Source organism: Fukomys damarensis, unplaced genomic scaffold (assembly GCF_012274545.1).
Source record: "Fukomys damarensis isolate Sample0158 unplaced genomic scaffold, DMR_v1.0_HiC HiC_scaffold_37, whole genome shotgun sequence".
Taxonomy (NCBI): domain Eukaryota; kingdom Metazoa; phylum Chordata; class Mammalia; order Rodentia; family Bathyergidae; genus Fukomys; species Fukomys damarensis.
In genome coordinates, this window is record NW_022900949.1 from 44337943 (window position 1) to 44359666 (window position 21724).

Sequence of the window (21724 nt, forward strand, 5' to 3'; positions counted from 1 at the left end):
GCAATATTTTATATATATATACAAACATATATATATATATCTTTTTTTTTTTTTTTTTTTTTTCTGTGTTGGTAAGTAAAGTACATCAAACAAATATTACCTTGGTGACTGAGATTACTTTAGCATTTTTGGGTCTTATTTAATCATTAGTAAGTTAGGGGTCTGAAGCCAAGCTGCAAACCGAAGTTTCTTTTTTTTTCAAAATAAATCCCTGTATCAGCACTTTCCTTGATTTTTCTTTCTCTTAAAAGTAGAAAGCAACAAAAATTAACTTAAATGTAAATTTAATAAGCTTGAGTTAAAAACAAGAATCCAAATAAACAGTACCACTTCTTGACTGAAAAATGTAAGTTAACTGAATATAATGGACCTGCCTCCCATTACCTCTGCATGGAGCTATGAGTCAAACTTGTTAAAAGAAAACAGAGGTTAAAAAAAGAGATGTGACTTCAGATTGTAACACTAAGTAACAATTTAACCAAATACTCTTTTTTAAAAATACAAATTATCTGGGAAATGAGATCCTAGGAAGGATAGCAGGAAGAAAAGAATATCCCTGGTCAGCATGTCTCACAGCTTTAAATCTCAGGGCTTATCCCAAAGCCTATTCTGCAGGCAACAATTTATGCAACAAAAAATTTCCCTAACCCTGCAGACTCTGAAATCTGACTTAATGGCCAGAATCCTGTAAATATGGTCGCAGCACACTGAGAAGGAAAGAGGAAATACAACAGGCCGATGCCAATGTCGCAAAGTCCACAAATCCCCTAAGCCAGGTGGCCTCGTGAGTGCGGTTACTAACATTCTGCCCTTTCCGAAGAGCTGGGATTTCCTGACACTTCTGTTTACTCATCCAAAACCTACGAGTGCTAAATCACGAAGCTGGATGTGTACACTGTAAACTGTCATGTACCAAACTGAACTTTATAAGAATATTTTTAAATGTTTAGTGTATTTCTTAAGTAGTATTTTCTCCAGATTCAGGTTACCTTTTCAAATTTTTGGGTTTATATTCTTTTTATTTGGTTCTGGGGATCTAACTCAGGAACTTGCGCTTGTGAGGCAGGCGGTGGCACCAATGAGCTAAATCCCTGGCCCTTGGTTTTATACTCTTATAACTAATTTCAAAGTAAAATATTTTGAGCACGATAAAGTCTTCTGTAAATGGAAGAGAATAAAATGGGGAGAGAAAATTATCAGGTCAGTTACAAACATAATCTATAACCTTGAAAGATTTTAGCTAAGTAGCACAAGCCAGTTTGGGCATTTTAAAAATATAAATTTAATAAATACACTGGATAAATGAAAGCTGATAGTAGAGAGGCATTTGATAGACCCTATGAAAAATCATAATGGTCAAGAAAAGCCACATTTCTCTAGAGCTGATACACAAGTAATCAATTCTATAGTGTTAAATAACTAATAAGGTAGAATGTAAAATACAAAGATATGGTAACCAAGCAGAAAGTCCAGAGTATTTCTCACTGCTTTCTTGGGGCACTCAAGTCTGTTTATCTGCTGCTTACGTTTACTATATAAAACACCACCCAAAACAAACCAAAAACTCATAGGATGTTTGAATACAGTGTCAATGGTTTGAATAGCATTTTTAATAACAAAACTGTTTACATTATAATAGCTTATAACCATCTTTTTCAATACAAAATAGACGGAGATCATATTTATCTCCATATTTGATATTTCTCACCTCTGTGACATATACAATAAAAAGTCCCAGATGTTGTCTGGCTGACTCTTGCTGAGATTTGCACAAGTAAACTAGCCAAGTCAGCTGCTTTCTCTACTTTTGAGTGGGATCTGTTAGTTATGAAAGAGTAATACAGACATGGTTTTTAAATTAAGCAAATTAATTTGTTCTTCCATTCTCTAGATATATCTTTTCTATAAAAATCAGTAGATTTTTATTTCCACACCTTTACAATCCCATCTCTAGAAGCAGTCACAATGAAGCCCTGTGTTGTCTGGAAGGTAGCAACATCTGTGATGATATCATGATGTCCCACAGGCAAAGACTCCGGGCCCCTTCGAGGGGTATCATCGCTTGGTCCTACTTTCTGTTTGTTCTGAATTTCCTGTTTGATGGTTAGAAGTCAAGGAGAAAGTCAGAAATGAAATCTGTGTAACATTCTACTTCCTATCAGTGTCCTTGCCTCTAGAATATGTTGTTGCTCTAAAGTTAAAACCCTGTCTAAAGTAATTGGCTTTCACAAATAACTAAGCAAAGAAAGTAAAATCTGTTGGTCCAAAATAACATCTAGATTTCCAGTCACTAAATACGCTGAGTAGCCACTTACAAATATGGAACACTTATTAATCGCCAATATTTTGTGCATATTAACTTTTATTAACATCAAAGAAAAAAGGGAACAGAATATATCAGATGTTCTACCTATTTCTAAAGATCCTTAGGAAGCATAGAGACTTACTTTGGCCAGACTATAAAATGACTTAGACAATATTTCAAATGTGACAAGAATAAAGTTTTACAGTCTCAAAAGCTGTGTCTGAATCTTAAAGTTTTCTGTTTACTGGCTGTGTGATCATGGGCTAGTACTAACTTGTCTGCCAATTTTCTTGGCTTAAGGAAAATAAAAAATTCTTTCATATATATTTCTCATTCCTTTGTAAAGTGCCTACTATTCATTTTGAGTTACACATTTATGTGTATAATCTTTATTATAATACAGAAAGCCAAGAGAAAATAAACGTATTTCTTAAATTCAAAGGACTGACAGTCTTGACCAGTCATTTTTGTACCTATATAGATTGAAAGAAACACAAATAAAAAGTATAATACCTGGACAACCTCGGTGCCTTCTATTATTTTTCTATAGTAGAACACAGATGGGGAACTAGTACTTCCTGCCACAACGTAAGATCTTTCTGGGTAAGCCAAGTCCCAAAACCTAAGGAAGAGGAAATAAATGCTAATGATCTTTACTGAATAATGGGCAAGAATTAATCACTGGTATATATTCATCAACACAATGCTTTGTTCACATTATGACAAGAGATGTTTCCAAAACCAATAACATTATCATTAATTACAATAAAGTGTATTGATAGTCGTCCTTGCAAGGTGTTGATAATTTTCATAAACCAAAGTATCCAGCGATGTTTTAAGTATGAAGTATTTTGAGATACTGTACCTTATTTTCATGTCTGAGCCAGCCGTTAGCAGGATAGGATTCCCATCTGCAGGACTGCAGTAGATACCATGGACACTGTGAGAAGAAGGCTTAAAAGAAATAAATATGGAGTCAAATAAAAGATATCAGTGTGCCCATAATGACAGTACCATTTCCAGAGGCAAGTTAACTCTCAATAGTTTATAAGCATCTGGTCAGCTGAAAAAATAAGAGACATATTAGGACTTTAAAATACAGTTGCCTTTATCATTCTGAACAGAGAGGTATAGCCTGTTTAGCTTTCTGAAATTCTGGAACCATCCTGAGCATGATCCCAACTAAAGAGGTGCTCCTCAATTTATCTTGGAGTTATGTTCCAATAAACACATCGTGAGTTGAAAATTCGTTTAATATGCTTAGCCTACAGTATCAATTTTTACCGTTGTGATACAACCGGGAGGCAGGGCTCACTGCTGCTGCCCAACATCACAAGAGTATAACACATACTGCTAACCCAGAAAAAGACCAAAATAAAAAGTACAGTAGTGAAAGCATATCACTTTCTGTATTATTATAATGTCAAAACATTTTAAGTAAGGGCCCTCTGTATATGTAAGGTTATATTCCATTCTTTAAAACCTAAATTTCAATCCAGGATTTGCCTGATTAACTCAGGTCTACTGGGATTCCAAAGAAATATCAGAAACCTAATGGAGTTAGCAATTAAAACATTCAATGAGGCAAACAGTAGCAAGCTTAAGGATTAGAAAATACCTGTACAGCAATGGCCACATGATGCTTAGTGCTATTAAAAACCCAAATTTAAACATAACCCAAAAGCCCAAAAGAACACATTTGCTAAAAGATCCTGTTAGGATGTGGACAGTAACATCATCCATTACAGTGAAAACTGAAGACAAACCTGTAACTCAGAAAGTGGTGGTGCGCTGCTGGCCCAGAGAGTAAATCTTCTGTCACCAGTCTCCATGTCCCACATGGACACTTCATTATTGCCCTGAACAGCTAAGACAAAGTCCAGAATTATTAAGCAAGGAGGAACTCACTTTCATAGCTTTCACATCATGGTAGATAATACAGTCAGCTTGTATCCATTTCCATTTTCCCACCTTGTAAGAAATGTTGACTAGAACTTTCAAACAACTTTACCTCTTCTATCAGACAGGAGTTTTAGTTTTTTCCAAATAATCTAACAGTGATATAGCAGTATTATTTACTGATCACCAATCAGCTGAAAACAAGTGTGGGGTAGAAAAATAAAATCATACATAGATCCTGCTCTCAAGAAATTTACAGTCTAGAAGTGGAGGGGAAAAAATACATGGAAATGATTAAGACAGAAAGAAACAAAGTGCAAAGTTTCACCTGAACTCGGGAAGAAAACATCACATCCAGTGGGTGAGAAGCAAGGTCACCTCACAGACAAGATGATTTAGCTGAATGATTTACCTGAAAAGGCTGGTAAAGCTGGACAGACAGAGGTGGCAGGTAGACCACTGTGGCCAGAAAGAAAGGAATGAGCAAGAAACATCAAGCAAAAATCTCTTGTTTTGGGGAAATCTGAGTAGTTGGTCCAACTGAAGCCTATTTGTGATAGAGTAGAGAGGCAGATTACCAAAAGTGCAAAGTGCAGGCCTAAGAGCAACTATCCCTTATGTGCTGTGGTGTAGGAGGAAAGAGAATATACCAGGCTTCCTCACTTATTGGTATTACTGAGCCAGCAATATTTACTGTGGCTAGTCACTGTCCTAGGCACTGAAGAAAATATGGCAAATAAAGTACAAAAATTCTTTTCAATGGAATGTCCTGTCTAGTAAGGAAGCTAAAATACAAAATCTTTGATACAGGAGTGTGCTTAGTTCAAGCAACGAACTGGTTTGGCTGGAACAGAAGAAAGACTACTGGAAGAAAGGGCAGTGGTGCTTTTTACTGTGCACTCCCTGCTGTAAGGCAGACCTATATGAACCACACCAATAGGCTCTTGTATCTTCTGTCTTCAAGGGGGGTTTGGCCTGTGGCAATCTAACAGCCCCTCAAAATATCCAGATCTTATTTCCTGTAAGCCATAAATATCACCTTAAAGGACAAAGTGACTTTGAACCTCTAAGGACCTTGAAAGTGGGGATTGGTCTGGACTATCCAGAGAGGCCTGAAGTGTGATCACAAGCACCATAAGAGGTAGGCACATGTGACAACAGCAGCAGAAGGCAATATAACAAAGAACCAAGAAGCTGTGCTTCTGGCTGTAAAGATGGAGAGAAGCAGGAAAAGACAGACAACATTTCACACTGAGAGCCTCCAGAAGAAGCGTGGTCTTGCTGCCATCTTCATTTTAGCCCACAAAACTCATTTCAGACTTCAGGCTTTGTTAGAAAACAAATGCTGTTGTCTTAAGCCACAGATTTTGTGCTTAACAAGCTTGCTACAGCAGTCACAGAAAACTAACACATGCTTATGAAGAGCCTCAGCAGGAGATCAAAGGGAGAGAAGAAAGTCAAGTCAGTCATCCAGGGTGGTGGCATCCCTACTTTCAAAACGACTGTTATCCTCAAGGTTCAACGTCTTTCCCAATTTCAGTGACCAGACTCCCAATACCTTCTGCTGTGTTGTTACTAATCCCATGCCACTGCACTATCTTTTGTGGAACCCCTACTATACTCTCACCTCTGCAAAAGTTTCTTAAAAATAGATCTTCTGATCTTTGGTGTGTCATCACTTTCCTGCTGGAACCTGACTAATGAGAAGGTCAGAGAGTGGGCAAAAGGCAGCTCCCCTAAAAGCCTTTTGGACCACAGAAAAGTTTCTCGGATACTTGGAATAAGATAACATTAGAAAGTATTAAGAAGAAGAAAAAACAACCTTAAGGGACACAGAGAAGCAGGCAGTTGAGGCTATTACATTAAAAGAGGCAACAAATCATAGTGGTTTACACTAGGAAGACAGTGAAGCTTCAGAACAGTCAAATGTGGTCAAATTCTAGATCTATTTGGTTTATATACAAAAGTAAAATTCTAAAAACATCAGTCTTAGGAACAGGGCATAATTCAGTTTCCAAAAAACATCCCCCAATCCACGAAAGCCAATCCTCCATCTTACCTGCAATCACCCAAGACTGGTACAGTGGGTGCATAGAGAGGCGCCTGATTCGCGCCCTGGAAGGATGGCAGTGACTAGAAATTGGCAACTGGAACCTCATGTCCCAACAAGCCATAGTACCACTGCTTGTACCTTAAGGGAAAAAAAGCACAAAAAGGTTATATCTAATGATCAAAGCACCTTAGGCTCCATTTATACAAAAGGTAAATAGCAGTAGCTTAAATTAATGTATTTTAAAACTGCCTTAGTCACTTAGAAAAAGGCTTTGTTGTTTTCATGAAGCTGTGTCCCCAGTTTCAAACAGCACAAGTTGTTAAAAGATACAAAGTACTTACCATAATGCTATTATATTACTAATCAATGTAAATTTAAAATGAATAATTCATTTAATTACAGACACCACTACTAATTGCCAAAGGCACCCACAAAAGCAGAAGCTCTAGAAAAGAACAAAACTGAATTTGCTAAGTCAAATGTTCAGACAGGCTTAAGTAACACGTTTTATTGATAACCCAAAAATCACTTTAGATTTTACTATACCAAAGCAGTAGTAGCTTTTGTTGCTATTGGCACATTTCAAGTATTTCCCATGTGCACATCTCGGCGATAGGTATGGGCATCCAGTGCCTCTGTAACATCTCATACGAACTTAAACCCTAGAAGATACCCCCTCCTTGTCCCAAAAGATTAATGCCTTGGGCCCAGGATGGAGTTCAGTGGTGCTGCACCTGCCTGGCAAGTACAAGGTCCCAAGTTTGATCCTCAGTACTGGAAAGAAAAAAAAAAAAAGAATAATTCCTGCTCTAGCACCCAGCAACTGGTAATGACAGAGCACACAGCATGTTCATGAACTGGTTTCCAATCCCAGTGGAGAGATGGCACTTAGGGGGCAGTGAACACAAAGGACAACCTAGGTCCCTCTGTATGTCAGCCTATCCCACTCCAGGACAATGACTCAAACAGCCATGACCAGGCTGCTAGAGAGGCATCATTACATGTGGTGATCTGGGAGATGTGTGATAGCTACTGTGCTAGATGTAGCATGAAGTTCCTATACCTGTGTACTTTTTTTACACAGAAGGCAAAAATATAATACATTCCACACAAACTAATTAAAAAGTAATACAGGAAAAGGCAGGTAATTAATTATATCACAAATATGCAAATATAAGGGAATCCAGAAACTTAAACTCAAGCAAAGACCACTATAATTCTTTGGAGAGGGAAAAAGTAAGGTGTGGTAAGTTCTCAAGGGCAAGTTCAAAGAACTGTAAGAGAGAGTAAGGTGGATGAGTAAAGGGTTGATGACATGGATCAAAGAATTCAAAGGTTCTTAGGAATAAGTTTTAGTACTCTATTGCACAGAATGCTCACTATATTTAGTAATAATGAATTGCGTATTTTGAGATTGCTAAAAGAAGTTTTAAATGTTTTCTTTCTATTTTTTTTTTTTTTTTTTTGGTACTGGAGATTGAACTCAGGACCTTGCAATTGCAAGGCAGGCACAGTGCCACTGAGCTAAATCCCCATAAGTTTTAAATGTTTTCATCACAAACATGTGAACAGAATAGAAAAGAAAAAACCACAGGCACATACAGCTATTCATCTTTAAGAAGCCAAAAACCAGAGGAAAGAAAGCCTCTGTAATAAATGGTGCTGGGAAAAAGCAGATGTCTACAAGCAGAATACTGAGTCTAGAACCATATCTCTCTCCATGTATGAAACTAAAATCAAAATGGATCAAAAATCTAAATGTTAAAATAGAAACAATCTGCTAGAAGATAAAATAGGTACAACTCTTGAAGACATAGGTATAGGCAAGGACGTTCTGAACAGAACTCCAATGGCACAAGAAATAATACCAAGAATCAACAAATGGGATCCTATCAAATTCAAAAGCTTCTGCACAGCAAAGGAAACCAGTAACAGAGTTAAGACACACTCTGTAGGGTAGGGAGAAAAAAATGCTAGCTATTTCACAGACAGAATTAACATCTAGAATATATAAAGAACTAAAAAAAATAAAATAAGACTTCTCAAAACAAAAGACCCATTTAAAAATGGGCAGCCAAATGAATGGCTATTTCTTAGAATTACAAATGGCCAATAAATATATGAAAAAATTTTAATCACGGCTGGCCACCCGAGAAATGAAAATTAAAATTATACTGAGAAACCATCTTATCCCAGGAAGAATGGTTACCCTCAAAAAACTTTATAATATCAAATGCTGGTGAGGACGTAGGAAAAAAAGAACTCTTCTACACTGTTGGTTGGAATGTTAACTACTACAACCACTATCAATTTAATGTAAAGATTCCTCAAAATACTAAAAATAGAAATTCCATTTGACCCAGCTATCACCCTTCTAAGTATCTTCCTCCAAAAAGTTAAAACCATCATATTATAGGGTTGTATCCATATTCATGCTGATAGCAGCATAAATATAATAGCTACATCTTGAAAACAGAATGTATGTCCATTAACATAAATGGATAAGGAAAATGTGGTATTTATATACAATGGAATACTATGCTGCAATAAAGAAAGATAAACTTAAGGTATTCATAGGTAAATGGATGTAACTTGAAAAAATAATATTAAGTGAAATAAGTCAGCCATACAAGCTCATATATTACATGGTTTCTCTTATATGAGAAACACTATGTATTTATATCTATATATACATATAAAAATCAAAATAACAGAGATAAATAGGAAGTAGGGAGAAGCTCAAACACGTCCCAAAATTACATTTTCTGTTGTTTCAGAAATACTTCAATATACATGCTACTTTGTTTCATTTACATTATTAGTTTATCTTAGCTCACTGAAAAAAAAGTTTTGTGTATTATCTATTTGTTTCCTTTTTGTAAGAATCTTTTTGGTTATGTCTTGTACTCTGAGAAACTACTCTGAAGATAACTACACAGTGTATTACCTACTCTTATTCTCTATTTTGTTATGACATCTGGTTTTATTTTTTCATTAAATAAAAAAAGATCTAGCTCCTCAACCAAAATATTCATACTTCACAATTAGAAATGGTTACAAGAATTCTAGATTAGTTTTTTAATGCAACAGCAATTAAATAAATATGAAAGATAAGTAAAAAAATATATGTAAGGTGAGAGTAATTGCCTGATTACATATTCTACAATGTAAGCATATTATTATTGAAACATCATATTGCTTCCCATAAGTACATCTGTATACAATTATTATTTGTCAATTAAAAATAATTATATCAGAAGCAATCCCATTCATGGGTATGCACCCTGAAACAAATGTAAATATATGTCCTTACAAAACCTATTTCCAAATTTTTGCCGGTTTATTTAGAAAAGGTAAAAAACTAAGACAACAAACTCTTCAATTATCCATCAACTAGAGAATGGAAACACAAATTATCCATACAATGAAATGTTACTCAACAATAAATTAAAAACTCCCACATATGCAACCACATGGAAAAGTCTCACAAGTTTTATGTCTAGTGAAAAAAAGTGTACATTACATGATGCCAATTAGATGACATTCTGGAAAGGGATAAAACTATGGAAACTGATCAGATAAGTAGTTTTGTTAGGGTCTAGGAGGAGGGCACTGTATGAAAAGAGGAGAAAATGATGGCAATGTTTGTAACCTCTTAATGGTAAGGGTCATACTATTATATATATATTTTCCAGAGTTCATCTACATAATTAAACACTAAAAAAAAAAACTACCAATAAAAGAAGTAAGCTAGATCACATGCTATACCACCAATCTTCAAAGAGGTAGGAAAAAGTGAGAAACCATTGTTTGCTTTTCTCTCACAACAGGCAGTGATGGGTGCTTTTAACTCATTATTAAATCTTCAAAGCAAATTCTGAAATTAGTATTATTTGAAGATGATAATGCTGAGACTAAGGAGTTAAACAGCTTGGCTGAGGTTACTAGAATTTAAAACTGTCTGCTCTAACTCAAACACTATTTTCCTTAAATTAAAATTGCTGCTTCTCTGCATATCAGCAAATCTGATCACTATAATGAAAAGAGGCTCCCTTAAACATAAGGACAAAGGAAACTGTTATATACTTGTGATACTGATTTCATTTTCAAAGATGCCTTTTAATGAAAAATAAAATACATGTGATAACACAGTTATGAAAAAGGAAAAGGAGATGGGGAAAAATGATTGACAAAAGAAAAAGGAAAACCAGCACTGACAAGACAGCAACTATAGGCATCAGTGGCACTAAAAACCCAACCAATTACCTGAAGGTCAACTTACCGATGCAGAGCCAGCACTGATGGATGTCCACAGCAAAGGAGGTGATAAGGCCTGACTTCAAATCATGCTTTAATGTCCACGCATTGCTTGAAGACCTGAGGTCCCAGCCCACCAGAGAGCCATTCACAGTGGCATAGGCAAGGACAGATTGTGCCCCAGAGTTGAAGTGATGTATGTCTACAACACAGCCATCCTCCTTGGGATCCAGAATCCTAGAAAAATATGCAAAACAAAAGCTAAAGACTTCTAGTCACCAAAAATGCAGTACTGATTGCCATTTAAGGTAAATTTAGATCCTATCCCTGGGTAAGATATAAAAATTATGTGACCTAATCAAGATAATTAAAGCTATAAAAAATTTACACTTACAGAAATATTACAAAAGTTGCAGTTTCTGTATACCCTTTACCCAGCTTCCCTTCATCTTATAACCATCTCCCCATTTTATATTATATATAACCATTCTATGTATGTAATGGCTCTCCCCATATCTTATATATATAAAACCATTTCCTTCATCTACATAACTATAGAACTATTGAAACAGAGATTAACCATGGTTCCAGTGCAGAAGGCATTCATTATGAGTTTGTATTCCACAAATATCCTTTTACTGACCAAAGAACCAATCTGTGACAGTTCCTCAGTCTTTTACAATCTTGAAGGTTTTTAAGACTACTGGTTAGTTATTTTGGAAAATATCCTTCAATTTGGATTTGTCTGATGTTTTCTTTTAGTTTCTCAATGGTCAGAAATAATATATATATATATATGTGTGTGTGTGTGTGTGTGTGTGTGTATATATATATATATATACACACACACACACACACACACAAACACACACTACTTCATAAATATATACCTATTTATACGTACACACATATATGCAGCTTCTCTATCATTAGTCCATAGTGAAATCTCCAATTCCTATTCAGTCCCATTTCATTCTAGCCTGGCCCTTTATTTGTACCTTCTTTCTCCATTAGTGAGAGGGCTGGCTCTCCTTATCTCATTCTTACTCATTTTTCAATCTTAGAAAGTAGTTTCAGAATTGTTAAACTGCACTCCTGTGAAAAATAACCAACTGGATACAATGTTTTGAGTTCAGTTCCTTTTGTCATTAGTCTCCTGGTAGCCACTGTTTCCTGAGTTACTCAGGTTGGCTCCTCTATTCTCTATGGTAAGCCCCTTCCATGTGATTACATGATTCATTTGTAAAAGAAATTCATCTGTCACAAACTGTGTTCCACCTTTCCTGTGTATCCTGGTTGATTTTTAAAACTTTACATACAGTAAGAGTCACCTTTTTGTGAAATACACTTAAATGGGTCGTGACAAATACATAGGCTTGCACCTTCCACCACAGAACTACCTAAAAGTGTTCTGCATCCCCAAATTATCTTGTGCAGTCTATTTGTAATCAACCTACCTATCTCAATTTGCAGAAACCACTGATCGGTTATCCTCCCTGTAACTTTGTGTTTCCCAGAATGTCACATAAATGGAAACATACAATGCATAGCCTTTTGGATCTAATTTCTTCCTAGCAAAGTGTATTTAAGATTCATCATTATTGCTGCATAAGCCAGTAATTTATTTCTTTGGGTTGTGGTGCACTATTCTACTGTATACCAGTTTTTCTGAAGCTGAGGTACTTTGACAACTTTGAATGTCATAGGGCTTGGGGATGATGCCCAGCTTGCCTGAGTACATGAGCTTGATCCCCAGACTCCTAAACAATTTTACACAAAAACATAAATCACACTGGCCATCATCAATAATTACTACATACTGCCCTGACCTTTTACACACACACACACACACACACACACACACACACACACACACACACACACACACACACAACACACACACATATTCTTTTTTTTGGTACTGAGGATCAAACTTGGGGCCTTGCACTTAACAAGGCAGGAGGCGGGCCAGGGATTTAGCTCAGTGGTACCGCTGCCTGCCTTGCAAGTGTAAGGTCCCGACCTCAATCCCTGCTGCAAAAAAAAAAAACAAAAAAACAAAAACAAACAAACAAACAAACAAAAAACAAAAAACAAAAATGCAGGAGGCAGAACCACTGAGCTAAATCCCTGGCCTAGACTGTTAGATTTTTTATATCTTAAATTAAAGATAAGAAAACATTTTCTTTCTTCCCCCTCACCCCCCATCCCGTACCCAGACTTGAACTCAGGACCTTGCACTTGCCAGGCAGGCACAGCACAACTGAGCTACATCCTTGGCCCATCAGTAAACATTTTCTATAAAGAGTCAACATTTTAGACTTTCTGCATCACATACATATATCATGCATAGTCTTCTTCATTTTGTTTTGTTACAACCACTTAAAAACACAAAAAAATCTTACTTTGTGGACCACATTTTAGGCTATCTTAGATTAAACCTTATATTTACAAATACTAAATTCTACTATAGAAGGATGATGAAAATCAAGATGTCAAATAAAATGAAAATGATTCTTCCCACACATTCTAATTTGGAAGAGTCATGATAACAGCTGAATGAAACAAATGACTCACAAATGCTGAATGAAACAAATGACTCACAGCAAGGTTTCTTTGGAGCATGTTATAGTCAGGTTAGTAAAATAACAGTAAGGTCCAATAAAATCTACAATTCCTGGGAAGATCTCCTGATCTAGACTGTAAATATTTGTTTAAAGATAGTAACATTCACAGTGAAAAATGCTGTCCCCTGGGAGATGACCACGTATATAATGTGCATGTTTGCTACGTATATTGCTATATATTCATTACCTGCTGAAACAAACTGTAAGGGAAACTGGCACGTACTGATTTAGTTAAAGGTTATAGTAATATGTTTTGGACAAAAGTTGTTCAAATCTGTTTAAGGAACGTGTTGAAAATATACATGCTTTTAAAAGCAAAACAGAACAATAAGATCAAAACAAAGAAATCCTAGATAACCTTTTTGCCTTAAGCTACACATGGTTATGAGTTATTATCCACTGACAGTTTCATTCTGCTTTCTTTCTGTGAGGTCCAACACTTCTGCCTGGCATGCCTTTCACAGCCTCCCTGCTTCACCTGACTGAATCACTGGCTGTCTCCTCCTCTATCCCTTTCAAGTAGGCTCCTGCTACCCATATACCAAGGCATATCACCATATTACACTAGAACCATCTACTTATCTACTTCTCCCACTAACCTATATATTGTTAGAGGTAATACCTGTCTTTGGATGCTCAGTGCATAATGTATTTGTCAGTCAAAAAATTGTCCTGCTTTATCTTTAAATATTGGGGCCAGGAATTTAGCTCAGCAGTTCGGAGGCCTGCCTTGCAAGCGCAAGGACCCGAGTTCAATCCCCGGTACCAAAAAAAAAAAACAAATAACTTTAAATATCTTATTTTATATCTGTTTAATCTGTAAACAACTACAATTTATACAAATTCCTAAATAAAATTAATGAGTATTTAAAAATTATACATCTAAAAATTCTATATTCTCACCAACTTCAGAGATTTTAATGCCAAGCAAGAGAATGTTGATGTTAGTGTCTCTAATTAAGAACACTCAAAATCTCAAAATCAGCCAGACAGAGGTATGCTTTTGGTAGTTAGATAGACAATGTAATAATTATGTTAAACAGATTCCAGCCTGGTATGAGTCAGTTCAAAGCTGCCCCTTTAACACTTTTATGAATTGGCAGAAAATAAGATATAAAAGCATTGTCTTCTAAAGTTAAGTACATGTGGTGGTTTTCAGTGGAGAAGCAGTCTTACTTATTTCATGGCTTTAACAAAAGAAGTACAAGGTAAGGGACCACAGCGATCCAAACTATATTGCAGGGAACAGGGAAGAGTTAAGCCCCCATGATGTACTAAATGCAAGGTTTAAAAAAAGACAAGATAGTTACCTGCTTTGTAGAGGATGGATTTTAGGAGACTTGGGTAGCTTAGAAGCCTCAACTCCAAGAAGCTGGACAGCACCATTATCAGATGCTATGGCTAAGTAGTGGGAACCTTGGCAGAATGTGAGGGTCTTAACTCGTCCTCCAATTCGGCTATATGTAAGAATAGATCTGTGTGAAAGAAAGGAAGATAAACATTTCTGAAACAGCTACAAGCGCATTATTACAAATATCTAATATCACATAGTAGTGCTCTACTTTCTTAAAAAAATAATCTCCCTCCAAAGCAATGGTACAAATTCACCTTTTTTATTCTGATAATCTCAAGTGTCCATCTTCATAAATTGTAGAAAGACTGACCTTCCTCTTTCCTAATCAGAACCCCAGTATTTATGGTCCTGATCCAATTCTCCTTCAATTTTTGCCCTCCCGCTTTACACCCTTCATTCACTCCATAATTCCTGACAGTCTGGCTAGATGAATCAAAGTTCCATTACCAACAATCTATATAATCTTGGTCAAGCTACTTGATCTGTTTTGTGCCTCAGTCTACTCACCTACAAAGAGTGCCCTACTCACCTAACAGGGTCACAGCAGAGATTGAACACAGTAGACCCTTGGTTTATAAACTTACTTTGTTTTAGAATTTTAGGGAAGATGGCTGCTGTGTTTGTGTCTGTGTGAGAGACAGCCATAGTTGTGTCTGTCACCTGATGTGTAGTCTGTGAATAGAAACATAACTTTGCTAGCAAAATTTCACAAATGTCTTAGGTACATACCAAGGAATGGAATTGTGGAGTCATATGGCAACTCTGCGTTTCACATTTTGAGAAACTGTCAAAATGATTTCCACAGGTGCTGAGCTATTTTTTTCCATCAGCAATATATACAGTTCCAGTTTCTCTACATCCTCATTAACATGTTACTCGATTTCTCTACATACATCCTCATTAACATTTGTTACTATTTTTGTTTTTCCCTAAGTGAAACATCTCACTGTAGTTTTCATTTGCTCTGCCCTTCGTCCTGTTTGGAGAAACATCTGCTTTTTGATTTTTCATTGGGTCACTTGTCTTTTTATTGTTGAGTCAGAAGAGTTCTTTATGTACTCTGAGTAACACAGGTCCTTATCAGACATGAAATTTACTTTGTCAAATACATTTTTCCCATTCTGTGTTTTCACTTTCTTGGTAGTGTCCTTTGAGGCACAAAGATTTATAATATTAACGAAGTCTCATTCGTCTATTTTTTTATCACTTGTACTTTTGATGTCATTTTCAAAAAATCCTTGCCTAATGTATAACCATGGAGATTTATAAGCCTTTGCTTTCTTCTGAAAGTTTTATAGTTTTACTTCTTACTTTTAGGTCCATGGTACATTTTGAGTAATTCTGTAAAAATTCATCTTTTTGCATGTGAATATCTTGTGATCCCAGAACCATTTGTTAAAAAGACTATTCTTTCCTCCATCAAAACATCCCATACTACTGTCAAAAAACAATGATCATAAATGTGTTTCTGCACGTCAGTTCTATTCACCAACCTATCCTTTGGAAAAGCCACACTATTTTGATTACTGTAGCTTTGTACCCAATTTTGAAATTTCCAAGTTTGAGTCCTCCAATTTGGAATTTTTCTCTTAAGATTGTTTTAATTATTCTGGGTCCCTTATAAGTTCTTTGTGAATTTTGGAGGCATACTATTGTGTCTAAAGAAAAAAAAATCAGCAATTTCACAGAAATGGTATTGAATCTATATATCAATTTGGGAAAGATACACTCTGAACAAGATTAAGTATTCTATTCCATGAACATCAGATTTCTTTCCATTTATTTAAGTCTGCTGTAATTTCTTCTAAATAATCTTTTGTATTTGTTAGTATATAAATCTTCCATTTTTTTCTGTTAAAAGTTATTCATAAGTAGTTTATTCTTTTCAGTGTTATTTTAATTGGAAATTTTTCTTAACTTCTTATCTGGACAGTTCATTGACAGCTTTCTGTACCTTTCGATTTCTTCTCCTTGCTTAAATGCCTGACTAGAACCTTCAGTACAACACTCAATGGAATTGGCAAGAATGCATACTGTTTTGTTCCTTATCTCAGGGTGAAAGCCTTCACTCTTTCACCATTAAGAATAATACTGGTTGTGGGTTTTATCTTCTATCACTAGTTCAACGAGTTAGTTTTAATTATAAATGTTTATTGGATTTTGTCAAATACTCTGGGAGTACTGAGATAATTGTATTGTCTTCACTCATTATTCAGTGACTGATTTTCATAGTGGACCACTCCTGCATTCCTGGCAAAACTGCATGTAGTCATGGTATATAATCCTTTTCATGTTGGATTTAGTCTGTTACTATTTTGATGAGCACCTTTATGCCTATCTTAACTACCGCACAGCTCTCTAGTTTCCTCGTGGTGTATTTGCCTGGTTGAGATACTGGATTAATATACAGATATACCTCAGGGAACAAGTCAAGAAGCATCTTCTACTTTTGGAAAGACTACTGAAAAGATGATTAATAATTCTTTAAATATTTGGTAGAACTCAACATGAAGCCTTCTGAAACAAAATCATTGTTTATGGGAAGATTCTTTTTTACAATAATTTTGTTTACTATTTACAAGTCTAGTCAGATTTGCTCTTTCTTGAGTCATTTTCAGTACCTGTGTGTTTATAGGAATTTGTCCATTTTATCCAGGATAAATTGTGGACATACAAGTGTTTGTAGTATTCTCTTCATATTATTATTTCTGTCAAGTGAATAGTAATACCCCTTTTTATAAATTCCTGATTTTAGTAATGAATCTATTCTTTTTTAAAATTGGCCACTGTCATAAATGTTTGCCAATTTTGTTGGGCTTTACAAAGAACCAACTCCTGCTTCTGTTGATATTTCTTTGGTTTTGGTTTTTGTTTTTCTATTTCATTTTTTTTCCCTTTTAGATTTTTTTCCTTCCTTCCACTTACATCAGTTGAACTTGTTCTTCTTTAGCTAGTTTCTTCAGATTTTTCTTTTTAAATACAAATGCTTAGAGCTATAAATTTCCCTGTAACATTCTCCTTAAGCAATATTGTCTAAGTTTGGGTACCCTGTGTTTTTATTTTCACCAATCTCAAATATGTTCTAATTTCCCTTAGAACAATTAGCTATTTACCAATATGCTACTTAACCTCCATATACTGGTGAATTTTCCAATTGCCTGTTACTGATACCTAATTTCATTCTACTGTGGTTGGAAAACATACTTTGTATTCTTTCAGTCCTTTTAAATATGAGGTTTATTTTATGAACATATATGATTTAATCTGGAAACTATTCCATATACTTCATAAAAAACTGTATCTTACTGTTGTTATTCTATTGATACATGTTAAATCTGTCTCTTTTATAGTGAGATTTAAGTCTTTGATTTTTGTTGATCTTACTCCTCATTGTTCTACTGATATGGAAAGTGGGATATTAAAATCTGCCACTTATATAGGTGGTTTTCCCTTCAATTATCAATTTTTCCTTTGTGTATTTTGCTTTCATGAATGTATCTTGTTAGGTACCTACGTTTGACTGATATGTCTTCCTGGTGTATGGATGCTATTATCATAAAATGTGCCTGCTTGACTCTAGGAGCAATTTTTAAAATTTATCTAACATTAATGTAGTCACTTTCTCTTTTAGGTACTATCTGCATGGTACATCTTTTTCAATCCTCACTTTCAACCTATTTGTGCCTCTAAATCTAAAATTTATCTCTGTATATGGCATATAACTGGATCAAGTTTTTTTCATCCTATCAACTTTGCCTTTTGATTACATTTAGTGTAATCATCGATAAGGTATGACTTACATGTGACATTTTGCTATTTGTTTTCTGTGTATTAAATATTTTCTTCTATTTTTGTTACTGTCTTGTTTGATTTTCTTCAATACTTAATTTCCTTATTCTGTTTTTTTTAATTTTACTAAAAGTTTCAAGCTATTTTTATGTTTCTGAATTTTATTAAAAGTTTTAAGTTTAAGTAGTGGACCTAAGAAATGGAACTGATTATCTTAAAACAATCAGATATAGTACCAATTTCGTTGCAATAATAAACAAAATTTGCTCTAATAGGTGTTTCCTCCTCCCTCATCTATTCAACTATTGTCACACTGTACTACTGTTACATTAATTGTCTTATAAGCCCACAGACATAGCCTTATATCTTTATGCAGTACTCATTTTAAATTGGAGAGCAGGTAAAAAGAGTTATAAGCAAAAATAATTTGCACTTTCTTTTATATTTATAATTTTAGCTCTACTTTTTCTCTTTATTTCTTCAGAAGGACTTAAGTTAATTGTCTTAATGACTTCTCATTTCAGCACAAAGGAATCCCTTTAGTATTTCTTTTAGGGAAAATATGCTAGCAATATAATTCGCGCTTTTATTTATATTGAAGCACACTGTTATTTCTGAAGGACAATTTTACTAGATATAGACTACTGGCTGACAGTCTTCTTTTTAACATTGAATATGTCATCCATATTTCTGACTTATGCCCTCTATCACTTCTGATGAAATGTGTGTTAACATATTTAACATTTTTTAGATGCAATAAGTCATTTTTTTCTTGATGCTTTCAAGATTCTCTTTGCCTTTCAACAGTTTGCTTATGACATGTCCAGGCAGTAACACTCATTTGGGACATACACAGGTTATTCAAAAGTGCTATGCCATTTTATATAAGTGGCTTGGGCATTCACATCTCTTAGTATCTGCAGGAAACCAATCTCCCACAGATACCAAGGGACAGCCAGATTCTCCTTGCTCTCCTTCTAAAACTCATGCATGTGTTGAAATGTTTGATGGAGCTCCACAAGTCTCCTCAAGCTCTGTTCATTTTTCCTTATTCTTCTCTTTTTGTATCTCTGACTGTCAATTATCTTTAAATTTCCAATTATTTTTTCTCTTGCCAGTTGAAAGCTTAGTTAAGATTATGCAGTGAATTTTTTGTTTTTTTTTCAACTCCACAATTTCTATTTGGTTATTTACCATTTCTCTTATACAATCTTTAAGTGAGATATTGTTCTCTTTATGTCTTTAAACTTGGTTTTAGTTCTCTGAACATATTTGTAATAGCTAAAGCCTATATGTGCACTGTGTGAGATTACTGAGATAGTTTCCACTAACTGCCTTTCTTCCTGTATATAGGCACCCTTTCCTGCCTCTTGGCCTGACTTGTAGTTCTCCAGGGATGGGGTCTTGGGCAGTACCAAAGCCATCATGACACCTCCAGTGGCCACTAACAAGCTAGTCTCTTGGATACCATAGTTGGGAGCTGTTTGTTTTCAAGGCTACCACAGAGCCGGGAAGAAGGTGCTAAAATTAAGTAAATTAAACACCATTTGAGACTCACTGTTCTTACTCAGAGTAAGATGTTTTTCTTGACTAAACACTTTTGGGATCACAAAACTTTAATTTCCAGAGTTCTATGAAAACTGTTACTTTTTGCCAGTATTCTGTTTTTATGTGGGAATATTTTTTGGAAGTCTTTACTCTGCCATTCCAAAAAGAAACTCTGTATCCTCTTCTTGAACTTATGTTTTACACAATATTTCATTATTATTTATACTAAGGTATTTATTTCCACATCAGTTTTACAGTTTATCATCCTTTATATTTACAGTTTCACCCCTAATGCTGCTAAAACTAGTTTGTTTCTAGTTTTTTTTTAACTGTTCTAAATAAAGACAAACAATAGCCTTAAAACTATTCACTGGGTTTATTCTTAGTTATCATTTTATGATCAGTACATTATAACAGCTCATGACATACACTGTCAAAAGTCCTCCAGGGAAGATGTCTGAACTGCATTCCACCAAAGGGCACTAATAATAATACCCTGAGCCTTACTAGGATTTTATGCTGTTTATTTATTTATTTATTTTTTGTACTGGGGATCGAACTCAGGACCTTGTGCTTGTGAGGAGGCAGTGGAACCACTAAATCCCCAGTCCTCCACTGAGAAACAGCTTCAGATTATACTGTGTGTAGCACCTGGTCCAGTGGGCCCAGATAGGCATGAGATGCTTGGTAAATGACTTATTTTCCTATTAGATCACTATTAGCCAAGCAGTTATCATTATAATCCTACAGATTGATTGTAGTTTGACCCACACTGCACCCACGTTGTGATTTTGCTATATAAATTACCCCTGACAAAGGACCTCCGTGGTCACCCACTTGGGCCATACCTGCCACCACCAGAAATCCAAGAGCTGTCTCCTTCTCCTTATTCTCTATAAAATTCTTCTAACTTCCTTTTTTTGGTTTGCAACTTCATTCCTCAATGTGGTGAGACCTGAAACTTGGCGCATCTGACATCTAAAATGTTGGGAGTTACATTTGTCCTATGCCAATACCACTCAAAAACTCTGACTTCTAATGCTATCAGTGACCTCGAAGTATGAAACTTTAACATTGTCAACTTTCTTGTATACACTCTATATTGGTTTAACTTTCCACTCTGACAAAAATTCACTTTGATGTTTAGTCTTGCTAAGCGGCTCAGGCTAGGCATAAACTTGTCATCCTCTTGCCTCAGCCTCCTAGAGTGCTGGGATTACAGGCATGCACCACCAATCCTGGCTCATTTAGATGTTTAGTATCACTTCCATTTTAACAAGGACCAAATGTATCAATCTTCCCCAAAATCAAGAAGTTAAATGAGCCAGAAATAAAAACAGCACAAGAAGACATGGAAAATTAATTTAGAATACAAGAAGAAAATATTCTGAAAAATCTCTGCAATGTATTTTGAAAACCAACAATATTTCAAAATTTAGTTCCTAGGACAAACTGAAAGTTTAACTAAAATAAGAAACGGGGAGAGCCAAGATCCAGGTGGTGTAAATCACCTGTCATAATTAAATGTGAAAGTTAGGACTGGGAACTAAGTGGTCAGCCAACACAATGCACAGGGGGAAAGCTTAATAATCAGAATGTACTAGTAATGTTTCCTAAGAAAACAAATTGGTTTGGTATTCTTTCAAACCATCAGCTGCTCCCCACTTGGCTGAGACAATAATAATTACTTGCTCCTCCCCTTGGCCTCTTCTCCAACCTGGAACTTGGATGAAGCATCTCCAAACCGAGGCCCACTGCACTCCACAAACAAGAGAACAAGCATTACAACAAAGCAGGAGAGCAGCTGTCTCCAGAGAAATCCAATCTCCACCACAACACAAACTTTCCAAAGACTGAAGTCAACAAAACTGCCAAACTTTTGAGGATACCAC

General features: G+C 35.5%; 1 protein-coding gene across 3 annotated transcripts in view; it reads right to left on the bottom strand.

The window, feature by feature from the left end:
* Positions 1 to 1080: 1080 nt before the first annotated feature.
* The window catches only part of Pik3r4 (phosphoinositide-3-kinase regulatory subunit 4), a 74188-nt gene continuing 53544 nt past the window's right edge, over positions 1081 to 21724 (bottom strand). For 2 of the 3 annotated variants that reach the window (XM_010625437.3, XM_033759471.1), the window contains exons 14-20: positions 14452 to 14616; positions 10540 to 10751; positions 6264 to 6395; positions 4072 to 4172; positions 3171 to 3259; positions 2819 to 2927; positions 1082 to 2093 (exon numbers count right to left, since the gene is read on the bottom strand). In XM_010625437.3, the coding sequence (XP_010623739.1) occupies positions 1923 to 2093; positions 2819 to 2927; positions 3171 to 3259; positions 4072 to 4172; positions 6264 to 6395; positions 10540 to 10751; positions 14452 to 14616 (979 nt within the window). In that variant the 3' untranslated portion in view covers positions 1082 to 1922. Of the gene's footprint in view, positions 2094 to 2818; positions 2928 to 3170; positions 3260 to 4071; positions 4173 to 6263; positions 6396 to 10539; positions 10752 to 14451; positions 14617 to 21724 lie in introns of all 3 variants that reach the window. The other variant, XM_033759472.1, reaches the window with a different exon arrangement.